We start from the raw sequence: 21,075 nt of genomic DNA on the forward strand, positions 1-21,075 counted from the left end.
AAGCTTACAAATTATATAAGTTTCTTTTGCTTTTAAAGCAAAATCTGAATTCAGTAATTTTCTAACTTTTTCTTTAAACCTAAATTTAAAGTTATGATTAAAAATGACAGAAAGTGAGAGAGAAGAGTTAATAAGATTCAAACCTTGCTAAAAAACTTGACATCTCGTGTTGATGTTTTAAAACTGTTACGGTGACTGTAATTGGAACTGGGCTTCAAAAGCTTCATGTTAATAGCAGCAACATCCAGGTACTGCAGCAATTTCTCTAGCAATGAAGAAGCAAAACGACGTTCTTCCACAATCTGGGTAGATCCTCGGTCAGCTACATCAGCTTTCTTGCCAAGTCTGGAGGAAGTGTGATCATGAGCTTCAGGATGGTAACCGTTCCTGTGATCAGGGGGTAGTAGCAAGCACAACAATGCCAGCACACAACATATGTGCAAACAGAAACAAGTTTGTTTGTTTTTTTGAAATATATTAAAAAGCAGACAACAACAAAAAACATGCCAAATAATAGGTTAGAGTGTAATAATATAAAAGTCAGCACAAACGTACATAAAAAAATTACATTGATAAAAAAAAGTATGAAAATGTAAACAATCAATTTTAATGTAAAAAATTGAAGTTCAAAAATTATGAATGCAAAAATGAAGCACACAACACACATAAATACACAACAATAATTAGGTTTGCACCCATAAAAAAAAAGTGTGTTAATTATTTGTTTAGATTAAGCAACAGAATAAAATAACAACCACAAAAAAAGACAGAAATAAAGGCACAAAGGAGAGGAAAAACAATAAGGGAAACAAAGAATCTTATTAGAGTATTCAGATCTCTGAGCATACATAATAAATGCAAATCAATGCAATTAAACCAAGTTTCATGCAGATTTAATATCAAACTCATATATTATATATACATAAATAGCAATAGTATATATGTATATCGATTAATACACACATGCCAATGAAAAACAACAAAGAAAAAACAAAATGTCAAACAGTAATATGCATGCCCTTTCCTGACATATATGCAGAAAATGAAACCTGTGAAAACTTGAGTACACTATCAATTATTAGAATTTTCTAATTTTTTTTTTGAAAAATTTAAATTGATAAAATGTTTTGCAGATACAGGCTAAGTTAAAACCTGATGAACAGTCTCAAATTAAGAAACAATGTTTTTAAGAATTCTCAGTTCTTCCCACTGTCTGACATTAGTAGGGCATATGCACATGATTTATTAGTCAATCAGATGGTAGCATCTTAGTAGAAACAATAAAATGCAAGAGGGATGATTAAGTAATAGCAAATAATTATTCTCATCTCATATGAGTACAATGTTGTAAACACTGTCATTGAATTATGTGTATATCAAAGTAAACAACTACCATCTTGTTAATATTCATTTGTTTTGCAGTTTAAAATCTGGACAGTAAACCACTAAATATATGTTTGGTTCACAACACATTTAATATTGAATGGACAATAACATAGTATTTCTGCATAATCATGGCTTTCACTTTTTTTTTTTTTTCCCAGTCTCATTAAGTACAAGAATCTCTGGTTATCAGGCAAATATTAATGAGTGAATGAATGTAACTGACAGTTCAGGTTGAGGTGAGCCCTTAAAAAAAAAAAAAAATGGTACAACTGAATTAGTTTATATTTCACTTGTCTAATAGATGTCACTCGTGTCAAGTATTGTCCTTGTGATTGAAACCAATACTAGCTTCCCCCAATTTCTTACATTCAAATTCTTAGTTTGTATACTAAATCCATTTTTACGCTACTATATTTTTTCAATTTTGAAAGGACTTTTAAATGCACCAATGAAAAGTCATTATATTCTTTCTAAGACTATCTTGTTGCTACTTTTTTTTCTTCTTTTTTTTATTATGAAAACCCCAAACACGAAAGGTATCAGAACCTATAGTACTTAGTACCGTGCATGGGTTGAAGGAGAAGTGCGGGGGGAGGGGGATGCCGGAAACTTTGCTCTAGAGACTAAACATGGGTTTCACCACTTCAAGCCTCCAATAAGCAAAGTGGTGGTATTTCACCGGTTGATGCAAGTCATCTACCACCTACTACAATGAATATTTGAAGAGTGCAAAATTTGTAAAATAGATCAAAGAACATTAATGAAATATTCTATAAACCTGTTGACATTTTCTCCCACTCCAATCAGTTACTTAACAAAAAAATTAATAAATGTAAAATTCAATGCTAAATAGCCAAATGTTAAGTCCAAAAAATTAGCAGAAGCCTGGAACTTAGCTATAACCAGATTTTTTAAAAATTCTGATTTTTGAAACCTAATACTTCATGGCTTTGTTGGTAGTCAAGTGCACTGATCTTTGACTACTGTAAAAAGATTGTGAAATATTCTGAAACAACGGCGAAACAATGCTGTCACTTCCATGATTATAGTGTATCACTCACTTTGGGAAACTTTTCAGAGCATAACATCCTAAGTTTTAAGTTTAAAAAACAAGAAAAATTTTTAAAAACAAAAAACAAATAAATAAAAAAACTGCTGCAGTCACAACTGTAAATTAAATATGACTATAGAAAACTTTACTGTAGCATGTTCTACAATGCCAGCCAAATTTACACTATGATATGATTTAATAGGTCACTGATAATCAAACTCTGTGATACATTACTTATTGTTTGATAATAATCATGAATGCTAGTTATTGTTATTCCAACTGCACTTAAAAAAAAAAAATTAAGGCACAATATAATACATGGGTAACTTTCCCAAGATGAGCAATATGCTACAATTACCAACCCTGCAACTCACATGCACAACAAAACTGACAAAGCAGCTCTCGTCACATTTTAAGTTTAATAAAAAAGCTAAAAAAATGCTTGCTTTTCAAGTTTATGTGATGTATAATTTTAAAAAAACAGTAGCTGTACATACAATCTATAGTCTTATTGGCATGACAAGACCTGCTGCTTTGGTAAGGTACTGTATTTATTTTGGACAGAAAAATAAACAATAAAATATACAGAAAGTTGTTTTAATGAAATATTTCGATATGAACTATAATCCTAAAGTTTAATTTAGAGATGTCATTGGTGGATATATTCTAGATTTCTCTTCTCCATAAATGTTCAAAAGAAACTTGATCTTTAATTATGAGGTTATCTTAGGATCCATCTAGCTGATTTCTGGTTCTAAGATAATTGCAAATTTATTCTTATTCCATTTTGAAAAAAAAAAGTTTATGAAAGTTTTATATTAAAAGCCAAATGACATTATATGGACACTCCATCCAGTGCCCAAAGGATGCCATTTAACTTGAGTGTAAATTGACAAGTGCTGTTAGTTTAAATGGAATATTTCTATATTAAATATGATCCCAAAGTTTAACTTGTGTTTGTAATTTTTATTATTTTTTTTTATGAGAACCTTAAGCAAGAGATATTAGAACCTACAGTGCTTAGTACTGTGCATGGGTTGAAGGATGATGAGATGAAAGATGATACTTGTTGACATTAGATTGCGGCATGTTTGGACTGATTTGGGTTGATTTGATTTTGATTTTTTTTTTTTTTTTTTTTTTTTAAGAGCATTAGCAACTAAGGCCATATTGTTCTGGGAATATGCGGTGGTCATTCCCTGACTTTTTCCACATCCTCCATATTTGGTGGTGACGGGCTTGAACCCCGGTCTAATCAAGAAGCATGTGCTACACACTGCTGCTCCTTCCCACCTGGCTATGGAGGCGCCACTGATTTGGGAGAGAGAGAGAGAGAGAGAGAGAGAGAGTATGCCTCTTCTATAGAAGAGGCATACAGAAGAGGAGTCAGGAGTCAAGAAGCCTGAGAGAGAGAGGTTGTGGGGGCACTGCCCCAGATGCGGTAACAATATTCTGTGGTAGGGAGGATTTGTGATTTGTACAGAGTGGCCAACTGTTTGAAAGAAAAGTAAAGCCAAGAGAAAAAGAGAAAACCCAGTTTTTTAGATGCAGAGGAAGCAATATTTTTAATACACTTATGCCAAGAGAGATTAGAAGTCAGGGTAATCCCCAATAGAGATATACACTGGTGAGCAAAACTTAAGGACCAACACTATTTCTAAAGGTTACAACCACAAAATCAAATGAAACAGCCTGTGGTGATTTTCATAACTGTGGCCGTTCAGTAGAAAGCTGGTGCATGCACATGCAAAAATTTAAATCATGATGAGAGGGCTCACAAAAACAGATAAAAGCAGCAGTTATGTGCAAATTATTGAATGGTGAGCATGATTGTTACACAATTCGATTGGTTTCATACAGTGCTACAGACAACGAAATGGCCAGCAGACAATGTCTGAATGGCTTTACCTGGGGTCGAATAATTGGGAAGCTCGAGGAAGGTTGAAGTGCGAGGAGTGTGTCTACAAAGTTCGGTATCGTCCATAGCATCATCTCACGTGTGTGGTTGACCTTCAGAATGACAGGTACAGCTGTTCGAAGGACCAGTGGTGGTCATCCATGAAAAACAACACCCGATGATGACCCCAAATACTCCTACAGGCCAAGAGGGACTGGCACCAGACAGCAGAATCCATTGCAAACCAGCTGCACAGGATGCAGGATATCATGGTTTGCTGTGGCCAGGCGACTCCACAAAGGTGGACTATTTGCCTGACGGCCAGTACACTGTGTCCCTTTAACACCTGCCCATCAGTTTCACAATTTACAGTGATGCATCAAACACAAGGACTGGACAGCAGTGCAATGGGGTAAGGTACTCTTTACTGATGAGAGCAGATTCAGTCTCAGCAGCGATTCTGGATGTCAGCTAATCTGGTGAGAGGTTGGCACACAGCATCACCCCTCAAATATCACTGAAAGGGATCGATATGGCGGTCCAGATGTTCTCGTCTGGGGAGGCATTAACTTGGATGGACGTACGCAACTCCAGATACTGGAAGGCGGTACTATAACCGGCGCTTGCTACTGTACTGAGGTAATCCTTCCCCATGTGCATCTGTTGTGAGGTGCCATTGGCCTCGAGTTCATGTTTATGGATGATAACATCACACCCCATCGCACTGCAGCTGTTAATATGCTTTTGGAAAGTGAGGACATTGTTTGTATGGATTAGCCTGCCCATTTCCCTCACTCCAAATCCCATTGAACACATATGGGATGCTCTGGGGAGATGCCTAGGGGCACGTCCACACCCACCAGAAAATGTTCACCAGCTGAAGATGGCGCTGACAGAGGAATGGATGATGTTACCATTCCTCTTACAGCATTCTTCATACAGCATGTATGAAGTAATGAAATTTTTGGATATAGCATATGCATGGCAAGAAGGTACCCAGCTGCTTGCATGGCCTCCATAATGCTCCCCACATGCATACTACTTGGACTCCCTCTAGTCACTATCTGGTGCACTATGTTCATAGATGCTGATGTGGCTAACAAATCTCCAAACAAATAAACAAACAACCTAGTATTTCCTGGTAACACAGAGGGGCGGCATTCCTCCGTGAGTTGTGAGCATCACACCGCGATCCCTGCTTACACTGGTTCACACCTGGGTGGTAACCTCCAGTATACTAGGTGCTGTTTTTCAGGACTTGCACATGGGGATTATACTCAGGGTTACTAACAGTCACACCATCATCAAGGTGCAAGCAGAAGATTTAGCTGTCACAGACCGATTGCTCTTTGCCAAAATTAGGAGCACTTTCCTTGTGTGTCACTTAAATATCAGTTCCATCTGTGTTTAGACTCACAGGTAGCAAGCCCAGCTTGACATACCTGAGAGAATGTCTGTGACAGTGTCAAGGAACAACCTCAAGATTGTTGCATGTATCTATTGGTTCCTTTCAATTTCTATGACACTACTCCATAAATTAATGTATTCCATCACTTATTATTGCTCTTACTCACAAGGGGTTGGATTTTTGTCTATTTGGGGTTTTGCAGTACAGTAACAATTAAGAGCCAGTGCACCATGCCTCTAATAAAAAATATGATGAGAGGGTATCCCTTTCTTTCTTTCTTCACAGCTGGTTCATTTTTCTCTGCAAAATTCATTACCACCACATTAAAATATTAAAAAGCTGAAGATGCTATTTCTTTAAAGTAACCAGGATTTTTCCCTCCCTCAAGAGTACTATGCACTTTAGGCTGCCAGAATGGCATAATGATATCTGTCAGGAAACAATTAACTGAAGAAGATAAATATATAAATTTCTTCTTATACTCTGCACAGCTGGAGCCAGAAGAGTTTGATGGAAGTGATTGTCTTGTTATTATTATTATTATTATTATTATTAGCTATATGGTGCAAGGAAGCCTGAGGCTTATACTGCACCAGCCACAAAAAAAAAAAAAAAAAATTCTTTAATTCCCTGAGAGAGAGAGAGAGAGAGAGAGAGAGAGAGAGAGAGAGAGAGAGAGAAGAAAGGAATCACCAAGAAAGAGAAGAATGATGATATCCAGCTCAGGACCCTGGGTGTGCCAAGCCCATACTCACCAGATGTGAGCCCCTGGTTGAGCTGTATGGCTTATACCTTCACTCTTATTAACTGCTATTGAAAAATGTGTGAATTCATGAATTTTTTCTACGAGTTGATTTTGAACATTGGCTCCTAAATCTTCAATTCTTCTTGTTACAGTTGATGAAGATAAACTTAGACACAAAATTCTTTACTTTCTCAGGACATACTTCTGCAATTGCCAAACATATTTGTTTTACAAATTCTCCATCCCTTCCTTCATCAGCAATTATTTGGGAGGCCCAAAAACTAGCTCTAACTGCAGATAAATTTTGATGAGTAAATCTTCTGTTGTTGACTGAAAAGTTTGGGTTAGTTCTTAGAGTTTCTTCTGCTGCAAAGCCGTTGAAATTTATCATAATTTGAGGCAAGTTTTGTGGTGTAGTGACATTTCAAATTATATTCCTTGAACACTGACAAGGTATCATTGCAAAAAAATGCTTAATCAGTGCAAAAAAGTAATTAATTGGCCACCACTCATTAAAAATGCGACACTCAGCATCAACTTTTCTTTTTTTGACATCAACTTCATGATTTTTATGGGATCACTGGAATAAAAAAAATTATAGTTACCTGACCACTATTATTTTTTTTACAGTGAGTTCATACACTTTCTAACTGGTGAAACCAAGTATTAAAAACTGTAGTTATTCATTCTTCTGCACAGTTTGTTATTTTTCTGTATAATTTATACAATCACTTTAACATCTATATGCCTCCTTCCTTTTCCTTCCAGGTATTATAAGATTTGCAGACATTCATCTTTTAAAATTGTCTAAACTCACAGATTGAGTTTGCCACTGATAAACGCATCAAATATTGATGTGTTAATAATTTTTGTATGTTTTTCATATTTTATTAGAGAGAAATCTAATAAAATACAAAAAAATGTCACACCAGTTTTGGGTAAATATGATATTCTGCATTTTAATTTTTTTTTTGAAATATTCTTGTTTTGAAAATAAAACTATAAACTGATTATTCACTCATATGAATGGGGTTACAAATTTTGAAACATCACTTGAATGTAAACTATAAGTAAGTAAGTGTACATAATTCAGTTCAGGACAAAAGCTCAAACTATGAAAGCTATAAAAATTCATTGCCTGTCATAGCTTCTTTATATGCATGATTTTAAGAAAACTGAGTTTGCTGGTTAGTATATTGAAGTTATATTGAGGAGGCATTACACCAAGAGTTGCCTTGATGTTGCACTGCTATTTAAATAAAAAATAGCTCAAATGTTTGGATGCTTTTATGACTGCAAATTGTCTTTTACAAACTGATCATAAAAACATCCAAAAATTTTAGCTAGTTATAATTAATTTCCTCCTTCAAGAAGGTTAACTTTACATGTGCATAGCTAGCTTTCTTTTATACAAATTATTTATTTTTAATATGTTTTTGGCCTTGTATTACATTTCAAAAAGGTTAGTTTAGGTTAATTTAGCTGTTTGCAGTTTTATTGTATATATAAAAAAAGTTTACCCTTATAATAAAATGTTATAATTATAAGAGAGAGAACCTACTCGTAAATTATGGAGAAAAAAAAAACATATATGTATTTTAGGTTTCTGACTTTGATTATTGATTAGAGTAATAAGCATTCAGGTGAAATTTTCTTTTTATGTTGTAACTTGTTGATCAACAGTTTTTAATTTTTGATAACATTGTTTCATGACACATTTTTTTAAACTAGTTTTAGGGCAGTTAATAGTGATTTAGAATTAATTGTCATGCATGTTAGTCTTTGTCATATTAATTTATGACAATATGAGGAGGGGGAGGGGGAAGAGAGTGAGAGAGTACTACAAGGAAAAAATTTCTGTTATATTTGCTTAGATAACGTTGAGACTCTTGAGAGTTGAAGGATAATTATTTTTCAATCTTAAAATTACTAGAATGTCCATGTGAGGACAATATTATATCTAAGCACAAACTCTGCATGATACAGAAAAATAGATATTTATATTTAAATGACTGAGACTAAAGGTATCAAACCTGTAAACTTTATATCCTTCATATTGTAGATATTTTAAAAGTTCTTGGGATCGATCTCTATTCTTTCTTTTCTCTTTGTCTGTTAGCAAATCAAATGGTACAAGCTGTGGATGGACTCCACCTCCTGAGTATGACAAGATAAATAGAAGCCATTATTAAAATTAATATACAAATGTATGAAACAAAAATCTGGATTTTATTAGTATCTGTATACATTCATAAAAAGTATGACATAAATTGAAATTTTTCTTTTAGTTACAAATTCTTTTGTATTTTAGAGATATTCTAAAATTATCTATGTGTGGTATACAACTGATATTCAAAAATAAGGATTTAATATTCAATTTCAATTTTTAAAACCATGTTAACTAAAAACTAAGAAGAAATTCTATTTAATTCATCTAAAAACCAAGTTTCATCTTATAATGAAGGCATTGCATAGGATAACAACATACATTTAATAGGAATTTAGAACTTTATTCTATGATCTTTCTCCTTAACTGTTAGCAAATCAAATGGTACAAGCTATGGATGGACCCACCTCCTGAATATGACCAGATAAGCAGAGGCCATAATTGAAATTAATATAAGGTAACTCATATTATTATTTTATTATAAAGTAACTTTATAATATCTTACTTCTTAAGAGGAAGTTAAAATTACTTTTTACAAATTTACATGTCTAAATAGTTATATGACAATGATTATGACAATTATTACCTGTGACAATTTTCAGTAATCATATCCTGGTTACAGAAGAATATATAAGACACAAAGGTGAGATTTTACTGAAACACAAGATTCTTTCCTACCCCATAAATACAAGTAGAAATCCTATATGCTCCTCCTCTCCCCAAAATCTACCAGTCTTCTCTCTCCCCATCCCAAAGGGAAATTTTACAATAAAACACTGATCTATCAGTTAGCGCAGGGTATCAGCTACATTCCAATCCCAGTTTGCTTTTAATCAAGCACAGATTAAAATTAACTTTTGGTCACAAATTATCAAAATTTATTTTGGCTATGCTAAAAATGAAAATATGTAAATAAATTAAATAAAAGTAGTAAAACTACATTTGTACCATGCATTAATATGGTCACGTATAGAATACAGTTTTGTAGCTTATAGCTCTGCTAGACCAAGCATTTTACATTGGTTTGATCCGTGCACCACAGTACTCTTTGTCTTACACTGGGGGCATACTGTATATCAACAGTTTAGAGCCTATACACTGAAGCACATCAAACCTCCTTACATTTACGCAGACAAATTCTTTTATTAAACTAAGCAGCAAAACTCAAAGGGCATCCAAACCACCCACACTTGGAACAGACTATTCTCTCCTAAATGGGAAAACCTTTACAGAACTCATCCATTTATAAACCCACCAACCAGGAAATTTCTTCACTCACTGCAGACTGACTGGCAACTTGACCTTAGTAAGATAAAGCCTGCCTCTCATACAATCCCATCTTGTACATATCATATAATGTTGTGCAACCTTTTATCATTATTATTATCATTATTAGCCATATGATGCAAGGAAGCCTGAGGCTTTTGCTGCACCAGGCAAAAAAATTTTTGAGTTACCCTGAGAGAGAGAGAGAGAGAGAAGGGAATCACCAAAAAAGAGAAGAATGATGATATCCAGCTCAGGATCCTGGGTCTGCCAAGCCCATACTCACCAGATGTGAGCCCCATTGGCAACCTGGGGAAAACACATCTTGTTCCAACAGAACATACTGCATTGAGAACTCAGCACAGTGAGTACACACCAATCTACATGGATGAGTCTAAAACTGACAGCCATGTTGGTGCAGCAACATTATTTTCCAACATTATCATAGTCAAGAAACTCCCTTCTAAAGGTAGCATCTATACTGTAGAACTCTGTGCTGTCCCCATATCCTTAAATTACACACTCTCAACAATTAACTGAAGAAGATAAATAAATAAATTTCTTCTTATACTCTGCACAGCTGGAGCTATGCAGAGTATAAGAAGAAATTTATTTATTTATCTTCTTCAGTTGAATTGCATAAAATAAGAAATAAAGTATATAACACTGTTAGTATCCATGATCTGCTAGTAGCGATAGGGACAACAGCTGAAAAAATTTGAATTTGAAAAGTTGAACTTTACTATCAAAAGTTGTACTTGAGCTAAATGCTGAATATTTTGAATTACCAAAATATTAAGAAATTAGCTCAATGCTTAACCTATTTAACAGGAAGCATTAAAGGCATTAATTTACAACATTAGTAAGCCTTTAGCCTTAAATTATGATCTTTTAATAAATTACCATGCCATAAAAAAAGATAAGTAATGATATTCTATATGGGTATCACAGAAAAAATTGCACTGCGGGCTCAGTTAAAACTGGGAAGGACCCATTAAATCCTAATATAGGTCATGTAGCATGCAATGCCACCAACTGACAAATGATTGATAATCCTGATGGCATTAATGGAAGTAAAACCTTCCCACATACAGCAGATTATATTGCCTGTCTTTATCAGCAGGATCAGTTGAAATTTAGCAAATGCAAAAGTAAACTATGTATGGCATGTCCATATATGCACAATAAACATAATACCACAGCAGATATGTTCCTATTTTTGATGTGAAAACATCTATGGCAGCACTAGAGTAAAATCAATTGGTAACGAAATTTTCTTGTAACAGAAATGACGTAATTGATTGGTAATGAAATTTTCTTGTAAAGGAAATGCTGCAATTGAATGGTAACAAAGAAAGTTGACCGTTTAGATTTTAAATTATGCAAATTATGTCACTTCCTAAATGATGCTAACAATGCTAATTCAGTCACTAACGTTGATTCAGTAGGGTAAGTAGTTGATTCAGTAGAGTAAGTCCATACTAAGATTAGGAAATGATGTCACTTTCTAAAGGCTGCTAACTCAGTCACTAATGTTGATTTGGTAGAGCAAGCAGCGGGTAGTAATATTATGCAAGAATAAAGCCGCCAAAGAAGCCTCTCATGTCAAAAAGGAACAAGTTCAAAAACATGGAGAAAGAAAAAATGCAGACTTTAATAAAATCTGCAGATTTTATTAAAGAATATTCTTTCACACAAGACCATTTCATTGCTTAAAATTTAAATGGCTTTGATTCAAGAATGCAACAATAAAACAATCACTTCAACAAACAATAACTTATTGCAGTAGTTTTTGGTTATGATGTCATACTAGTCCACAAATGGATTTTGCTAACTATTGAATTGTAAAAATACCTATAAAAGCATTTCAAAGATGACTAAAACTCCATCTGATGGAAGCCGAGAGAAATATGCAGGAATAAAAGCTTCAAAGCCACCGAAGAAACTTCCCATGTCGACAAAAGAACAAGTTCAAAAGCATAGAGAACAAAAAAAAGTGCAGTTTAATAAAATCTGCTTCTCAAGATTTTGATCAACATCAACCTTCTACATAGACTTCTCATCAAAAAGCTGGACCTTCGAATCACAAAATTATATTCAAGAACTTCCTGAAGATTTCGATCCAGAAGATTTGAGTTCAAATGAATTACCTGAAGATTTCAACTGATTTCAACTGAAGATTTCAACTGCAACAACCAGCTTGAACTTTGAGGGACCTGGTAGAACAAAGGCTCGTTGGTTTGTTATGGCTAGAGAAATCGATTTAGAAGCCATACCAATCACAAGAAGAAGTACAAGTGTTTCGTTGAATAACAACAGAACAATCTCAGTTAAATGAAATCATTTTCCACTAATACTGGCTTGTGCTATTACCATCCATAAATCTCAGGGAGATACTTTTGATTCTGGAGTTTACGAATATGAGAAATGTCAAGAACAACAACTAGTATATGTTGCATTATCTTGCATTACCGATATCAATGATTTTTACATTATTGCTGCAAATGGAGAAAATAAATTTTATCATGGACTGAGAAACACTACATCCACTCTTGCATTTCAAGTAGAAATGACCAGGTTGTTGAGTAATCCTTTATTTACCATGCAAGATACTTTATACAAGTTATTATTATTATTATATTATTATTATTATATTATTATTATTATTATTATTATTATTATTAGCCATATGGTGCAAGGAAGCCTAAAGCTTATGCTGCACCAGCCAACAAAAAAAAATTCCCAAGTTACCCTGAGAGAGAGAGAGAGAGAGAGAGAGAGAGAGAGAGAGAGAGAGAGAGAGAGAGAGAGAGAGAGAGAGTCAGAAGCAGAAGGGAATCACCAAGAAAGAGAAGAATGATGATATCCAGATCAGGACCCTGGGTATGCCAAGCCCATACTCACAAGATGTGAGCCCCTGGAGTTAAATATCTGTATCAACTACTATTCATGGAACTATAATTGATGCTGTGTTTCAAAGACATTTACACTCTTTACAATCTCAAGTTTGTATCATATTTTAGCTATTGCAAACCCATTGTAAGTGAATTACCTATTGAACATGTACTGCAACCTCATGAAAATTCATGAAAATTCATGAAAATGTTGAAAAAAAAAAAAAAAAAATGCTTTAAAATGTTAAATGTGTTCGGATTCTTTTCACACTAAACCCCCTTTAACTTTGTCCAAGCCAAGGATGTTTTCACATAAAATAAAACATCTTTCGTGCGTACAGGGCACACATGGTGTTTTTTTGCCATATGCAAAATGTATATATATAATTAGCTGAAAGAAGAAGAACTCTTTATTGCATAAAGGAATGTGGAGTGCAATACATTGGACAAAGAAGCCTGGAAATGAAGGTATTTAAGATTAAACCTATGCAGATCACAAATTAAAAAATATGGAGAAAGGCATAATACAGCAAAAGATTCAGATAAATACACCAATGAGATCGAACTAAAGCACTTCCAAAAACACAAGTTTAGCAACATAACTATAAAAGAAAACACACAGTGAAAATGGAAATCAAGGAAGACCTCTTCATACTGCACTATAAATTATTATACCCTTATGGGCAAAACAATGGGTTTAATGGCAGAAACTTCACCTACACTAACACCAAGCAATTCACTTATGCTGTATTTCAGCTAACTAAAAATATATAAAAAAGGCTTAAGTTCTGCAAATTGCAGCATCTGGAGGCTAAGTAGCTATGAGGTGATCTGATTGAGGGAATGAGGGATGAGGTGTATAAGGCCTTGAATGTTTGAGCAAGTTATTAATGTTGATGGAATTAAGCTTGCTAGCTTAAATAAATTCAAGGAAGAACTGGACAAATGGGAAGTGTTTATTTATTTATTTTTTTTTTGGCTAATTGCCATATAAGCAATTGAATCATATACCACTTTCTTGCATCACATGCCATTACTAATGCTAATGCTATATGGGGCAAAACACTAAAGAATAATAAAAATTTTACTACAGTAGACAAAAACATATTAGATGTATCATGCATCATGTAGAGCTGTTGGAACGAGTACAGAGAAGGGCAACAAGATTAGTGAATGGAACAAAGGGTTGCACTTATGAAGAAAGGCTTAAGTTTTGCAGATTACAGTGTTTGGAGACTAGGCACTTGTGAGGTGATCTGATTGAGGTGCATAAAGCCTTGAATGGTATGAGCATGCTCAATGCTGATGGGATTCATCATCTTGCTCAGAATAATCACCTGAGAGGGCATAAATTCAAATTGAGGAAAGACAGTTGTAGGATAGATGTGCAGAAGTTTGCCTTTAGCTAGCGAGTGGTTGATTGGTGGAATAGACTTACATCTTTTGTTGTGGAAGTTGATAGCCTAAATAAATTTAAGGTTGAGGAGCTGGACAGGTATTTGGAACGAATGGAGGGGTGACATTGGAGTTTTTTTTTTTTTTTTTCGCTGATGCTACATAAGCTTGCTTTCTTGCATTGTGTGCCTCTACTAATGCTAATCACAGCCAGTCCCTCCCAAACCCTTAATAATTTTGAGACACTGCTTACTGAATGGAATAGCAATCTTATTAACATTAAATTAACACATAACACTCTATTCATGCTAAAACACAGCAAAAGATGTGCTTATGATACCTGCTTAGAAGTGTGCATTTAAAGCATATTATGAAGGTATAATTAAATTTAAAATAGGATACACCAGAAATTAAAGATAAGGAACTCTGTATAATAACATATCAGAATCAGATATTTGGCATCAATTTAAATGGTATTTATCGATAAAGCCATAAAATATTTACCTAGTGACAAAATTATTGACAGATTAAACATAGTTATGTACAACCTATTGGATTGGCTATATGCAATTACAAAAACACAGTTGCAAACTTTAATAAATTTGAATTCCCTTGTTTCTTCAAGAAATCATATATAAAACATTTATAGATCTGCATTATAAGCAAATATTAACAAATGACTTTTAGCACTAAAGCATTAGCAGAGGCATATGATGCCTCTACTAATGCTAATGCTCTATTAATGCTAATTGGCTGATGCTATATAAGCTTGCAAGAAGGCAAGTTTATACAGTATCAGCCAAAAAAAAAACTTCCCATTTCACCCATCCAGTCACTCCAAAAATTATCCACTTCTTCCTTGAATTTATTTAAGCTATCAACTTCCACAACGACAGATGGAAGTTTGTTCCAGCAACCAACTATCTGCTGGCTAAAGGCAAATTTCCACACATCTATTTGACAACTGTCTTTCCTCAATTTCAGTTTATGCCCCCTCAGGTTTGTAATCTCAGCAAGAGGATTACCCCCAGGTCTCTTTCATTCTCCACTACCCTAAGTTTAACACCATACAGTTGGGTTGGTACATTTCTCTGGGGTTACTGTTAGCCATATGCAGTACTTTGCATTTGTCAATATTAAATTTCAGTTGCCACTTTTCAGCCCATCTGCCCAACATTTCTAAATAAATATAGTTGAGGATGATATATTTTTAATTGAGGATGATATATCTTTAATATAGTTGAGGACGATATATCTTTAATATAGTTGAGGATGATATAATGAGAGAAATCATGAAAAAGGAATGAAGTTTAGGCCTATTAGGATTATCATCCAAAGTTCTATTAGAATGAACCTATTACAGTCTACATACAAATTGCCTACAAATATAATACAATATAATGGAAGCATTTCAAAGGTGGATTAACACCACTATGGATTACATTATGGTAAGCTTCAAAAATAATATACAGTACAAATCTAACTACAAACAATACAATATGAAATGTTTAAATAAAAATATTAGAGTTACAAAATAAATTTGTTACCACAGCACAGATAAAGCTAATAACAACTTCAATATAATTTGCAAAAAAATTTATTTGGATATATTAAAATAGAAATTGAATGATATTGAAACATATAAAATTACCAATATATCTTCAAGCATCATTACAAAAAAGCTAATGGCAGCACATGAAAAAGTTAACTTAATCAATAATTCAAAATTTCCATTTGTTTACTGAATTCTGAAATTCCAAAGTCCCAGTAGGTAGTAAATTTATTACCATATATAGAAATAGCTATGTTAAAAACCTAGTAAAAAACTGAAGGCAAAACTAAATCATCACCAATACTAAATTTATTTCTGATAACAGAAACATTCTAGAATATGTGTACACATGTGATATACATGTATATAAGAAAATCATCATTATCCTTTTTTCAAAGTTTGCCATCACAAATTTTGATTTTACTTTCCTTTTAAGACTCTCCTGACTTACCCTGGGCATCAAGTTCTTCCTTTTTCTTCTTTGCCCATATATCATGAGCATTTTCTGCTAATCTTTCTGACATGTTCTAAAAGAAAGAAAGAAAGAAAACTAAAAAAAAAATTACAGAATCAAATCCAAAATAATTTTATAGTAATTTTGGTAGAAACTGCTATATAAATTACTTAAATTACTTGAAGTGTATTGGTTTTCTTTTATGAAGTTGTAAGGTTCTATCAATGTTTTGATATATAGATTAAAATTTAATTAGTGGCATATTTATTTCTTGCACAACTCAAACTCAATTATTAAAAGGTATATTTATTTCTTTCCTGACTCTGACCCAAATGAAATCATTAGTTTTACCTATGGAGATGCATGGCACACAAATTCATTAATGGTTTTAGGGGGTTGGTATTGCAAAGTTTGAGAAGCCCTGGTAAAATGCAATCACTGGAAGTATGGAAAGGGCAATGGTATTCACAGGTCAAAGAGCTGGTAGCACGTTTGCATTGTAAGGGAGATGGGATTCCTCAACAGCAGAGAAAAATGTGTACTGTGCACATGAAGTATTTCAGCAAAGCTCACAAAATATATCTGGACTGCAGCCAGCACAATACTGATCTTAACTACACTTCCATAAGATTTTCCATATATGAGTATAGTTTTCATTTATTTCAAGCAGTAATACTGGAAGACAAACTGAAAAGGATGCAGTTTGCACTCTACTGCCTGACTGAATTCATAAAGCTGCTAAGTTAATGAACTGCATTGTTTTTTCTGAAAAAGCTACATTTCACATAATTAAAACACACATATCACTGCATAGGGTGATGGTATTTAACAGAAATTCAATATTATTTAAATTTTTATTAAATTTAACATTACAACCCTTATTCAAGGCAGAACTAGACAAACTTTTGGAGTGAATGAATGTGCGAAATTGGGGGATTTTTTTTTTATTTGGCTGATGCTGTATAAGCTTGCTTTCTTGCACCATATACCACTACTACTAATGCCAATGGTAAAATCTTGGGGACTTTTTCAGTTGGAAGTTAACTCAACTTTCACAGCTTGAGACTTTTACCCTGAACTTAGTTATGTCATTAGCTATTTATACAAAAAAAGAAGAATTAAGAACTCACACTGTTGAGGAAATTAAAATTTAACATTCAGCTAGAAACTGCAAATGGGTTACAATGAGTTCTGAAACAAAGATTATTGTTAAGGATAGGTTCCTAATGGATGAGAGGTGACACTGTAATGAATTCCTGATGTGCAGCTCAGATTTTTAAGGAGTAAAAAATGTCTTTTACTTTCTCTTCTTTACTAGCACAACTGGCCTCTCAACTGTATAAGGTGTAGGGTTCCCCGGTGTTGGAAGAATTGTTACTTGCTGCTATGTTAGGCAAACTGTAAACTAACAACAATATGGGGGGGGAGGCAGAAATAGGAATAGGTGCCAAAGGTTATCCCCGATTCCAGTTAATGATGGTGATATAGACGGATTCTTGTATGATTCAATGAAATCTCTTTCTGATGCAGCTCTACTGCCAAAATGCATGTACTTTTCAAATTGAGTGCATTGACCATTCACGATGTAGTGGCTTAAAGCAGCATAACAGAGGGAAACAAAAAAGCAAGATGTTGCTAGGTTTATGTGGTTGGCATGTTCTTTCAAGGTGCTCTTTCATTTTCTTGATGTGTGTAAGCCCTGTTGCAGTGAGAAGAGATCTGGTAGACTATGTTCCTGATATCTGGAGTTGTGGATTTTCTCTTGGGTTGTCTAGTTTCTTCCTTTGAAATCTGATTTTGTGTTATATCTCACTGCTGTCCTGGTGAATTTTTCTCTATACCAGAATGACAGGAAAGAGTGATGTACCTGGGTGTTTGGTCTCTTTGTGATGAGCCATGAGGCCCTTAAACTGTGGTTTATGGCTGCCTACATAATGTTTTATTTTTAACAGCCTAGTGTAATTTTTGTCAAGTAGAAGCTGCTCAACAAGTTGTATTGGTTTTGTAGACAACAGATTGATTTTGGAAGTTTTCAGTGTAAGATTTCAATGAGATGTGATTAAGGAAGCAGAAATTAAGGAAGCCTATAGTAGTAGTGGTAGAAGTAGTAAGGGCAAATGATGCAAGAAAGCAAGCTTATATAGCATCAGCCCAAAAAAAAAACAAAAAAAAAAAACACACACACAGTTCACCCATTCATACCCTTCAAGAATTTGTTTAGTTCTCTCTTGAATTTATTCACCCCATCCACAACAAGAGATGGAAGCCTGTTACAACCGTCAACCACCTGCTGACTGAAGGTAAACTTCTGCACATCTATCCTGCAAATAACCTTCCTCAAACTGAATTTATGGCCCTTCATGTGTGTATAGTCTCAGCAAGTGGAAGACTACCATTAACATTTAGCTTACTCCATCCATTCAAGGCTTTAAACTCCTCAATCAGATCTCCTCACAGGTGCCTGATCTACAGATACTGCAATTTACAGAACTGAAGCCTTTCTAGGTAAGAGCACACTTCTGCTCCCTTCACCAATCTGGTTACCCTTCTTTGCACCCATTCCAGCAGATCTATATCCAGAGGCGGATTTAACGGTGGGCGCACGCCCTGGGCCCCGCAAAACTCCAACTTTACACTTTTTTCTAATGACAACAAGTTTGGTTTCATATGTGCAATTTTAATTACGTACAAGTTTACAATCAGCGGTAAAACCCGATAGTATGTTTATCGCTTATTTTCATTATTTCATTACTACGCTGCATAGGCCCCGCGCGGCTGCGCTACCGCTCATTGGAGCAATAGAATCGTATTTGCTACTTTGTACTTACAAAGGTTCTCCTGCAGTGCAGACTTACGATATACGCAAATACATGTATATCGTATATTGTTGAAATTATATTAAGATAAAATTAACTCCTGTTGCTACATCAGCGCCTGGATTTTCGTAGTTTATGAATAATTTTTGAATTTTAATTAATCATTAATTTATTGCACTATAACGAAAAATCTCTTCTCTTGTATTCTAATCATTCAGACTCTTATATTTTATATTATTGAACAAACATTCTTTTCATTGGTAGGCTACCAATGGTAACTAGAAAAATGAAACGACATCTATCAAGGGCTAAAAAAAGACAAATTAAAAAAAGACACGAGCAAGTTGCCAACCAACAGAAAGGAGCATTGAACAAATTTATAACCAACCGTACACATTAATACATGTAATTAAAAATACATGTATTAACATGTATTTTTATTTTCCCTGTCTCTCTCTCTTTTTTTTAAGGGGCCCGATATTTTCTTCTGCGCCGGGGGCCCCAACCGACCTTAATCTGCCACTGTCTATATCCTTCCTAAAGTGAGGCCTCCAGACTTGTATACAGTACTCAAGATGTGGCCTAACCATGGACTTATACAAAAGGATAACACCTCCTTATCATTGCTAACAAAGTTTCTGTATACCCTTGACAAAACACCATGAGTTCTCCAGGTAGCATGTCTGCACTGGACCTAGAATTTCATATCTCACTGCACAATTATCCCCAGGTCTTTTTCATTCTCCACTACCCTCAGTCAAGTACCACATAGTTAATAAGTTACTCTGGGGTTACTGCTACCCATATCTAGTACCTTTCATTTGTCAATGTAAAACTTCAACTGCCATTTCTCAGCCCATTGCCCAATCAATTTTCCTATTATATAATCAGCCCATTACCACACAGTTCATAAGTTACTCTGGGGTTACTGCTACCCATATCTAGCACCTTTCATTTGTCAATATTAAACTTCAACTGCCATTTCTCAGCCCACTGCCCAATTTTCCTATATCTTGTTGCAATATCTCACCCTGATGACTGTCATTAACCACCCTACCAAACTTTGTATCATCTGCAAACTTAGACATTAAGCCTGATATACCTTCATCAATATCATTGAAAAATATTGAAAATAACAATGGATCCAGTACTGAACCCTGAGGAACTCCACTTATAACATTAGTCCAAGAAGCCACTGATAACCATTCTCTGTCTTTTTCCACTTAGCCATCCCTTTGTCCATAGCAGTAACTTGTCCTTAGTGTCACATTGCTCCAGTTTGTACAGCAGTCTTTTATGTGCAACAGTAACAAAAGCCTTCCTGAAATCCAAGTACGGTCAGTTCTGCTTTAAGGTAGTACATGTGTTCCTAAAAATTTCCGCATTATGGTATTTCATGCATTAAAAACAACAGGGCTCATGAGAAGAATAAGGATAGGGGCAGAGCACTCAAAAAAAAAAAAAAAAAAATGTTCAGTTTGGTAAGTAAAACAGTGAAAAAAGTTAGAAACCCAATAAAATTGCTAACACAGGTTTAAACATCTTAAATTTCTAATAAATAAATAAACATTACAGTAAATATAGCACTTTATCTTGACAAGATACCTTGTATTGGTCAGTGACTATGTATGCTTACATACATAGCTTAATTAATACTGTAATATATGTATACTAATTGATATTTCTGTTCACTGAATTTTTTTTTTTTTTTTTTTAGACTGTAAAATTTAAAACAGTAAAAAAGATAAGCAATCAATAACGATGAACATGGCACACACAAATTGCACAAATGAGATACGGAGTAACAAGTTTACAAAGCTTAAAAAATAGGAATGAAGAGAATATTCTGAAAAATTATTTATATAATTGAAGATTTCATGGAAGAGGAATACATTTTACCTTAATAACATAAAAACCCACAGAATTCCAGCTATTGGTAATATCGCAAATGCAATAAGATTGAGTTTACTACCCATTTATAATTAGATCGCACTAATATAAAAGCCCAATAAACTGGGATTCATATTGTTTTTCCTGTTCTATG

At 34.2% G+C, this 21,075-nt stretch overlaps 1 protein-coding gene across 1 annotated transcript in view; it reads right to left on the reverse strand.

Moving 5' to 3' along the window:
- RyR (Ryanodine receptor) overlaps positions 1 to 21,075 on the reverse strand; it is an 841,404-nt gene that overhangs the window by 449,509 nt on the left and 370,820 nt on the right. The window contains exons 49-51 of the mRNA XM_090376454.1: positions 16,213 to 16,288; positions 8,521 to 8,644; positions 144 to 387 (exon numbers count right to left, since the gene is read on the reverse strand). Coding sequence (XP_090232580.1) covers positions 144 to 387; positions 8,521 to 8,644; positions 16,213 to 16,288 — 444 coding nt within the window. The remainder of the gene's footprint in view (positions 1 to 143; positions 388 to 8,520; positions 8,645 to 16,212; positions 16,289 to 21,075) is intronic.

This window comes from Mastigoproctus giganteus, chromosome 6, assembly GCF_048544385.1.
Source record: "Mastigoproctus giganteus isolate SK-2022 chromosome 6, ASM4854438v1, whole genome shotgun sequence".
Lineage (NCBI taxonomy): Eukaryota > Metazoa > Arthropoda > Arachnida > Uropygi > Thelyphonidae > Mastigoproctus > Mastigoproctus giganteus.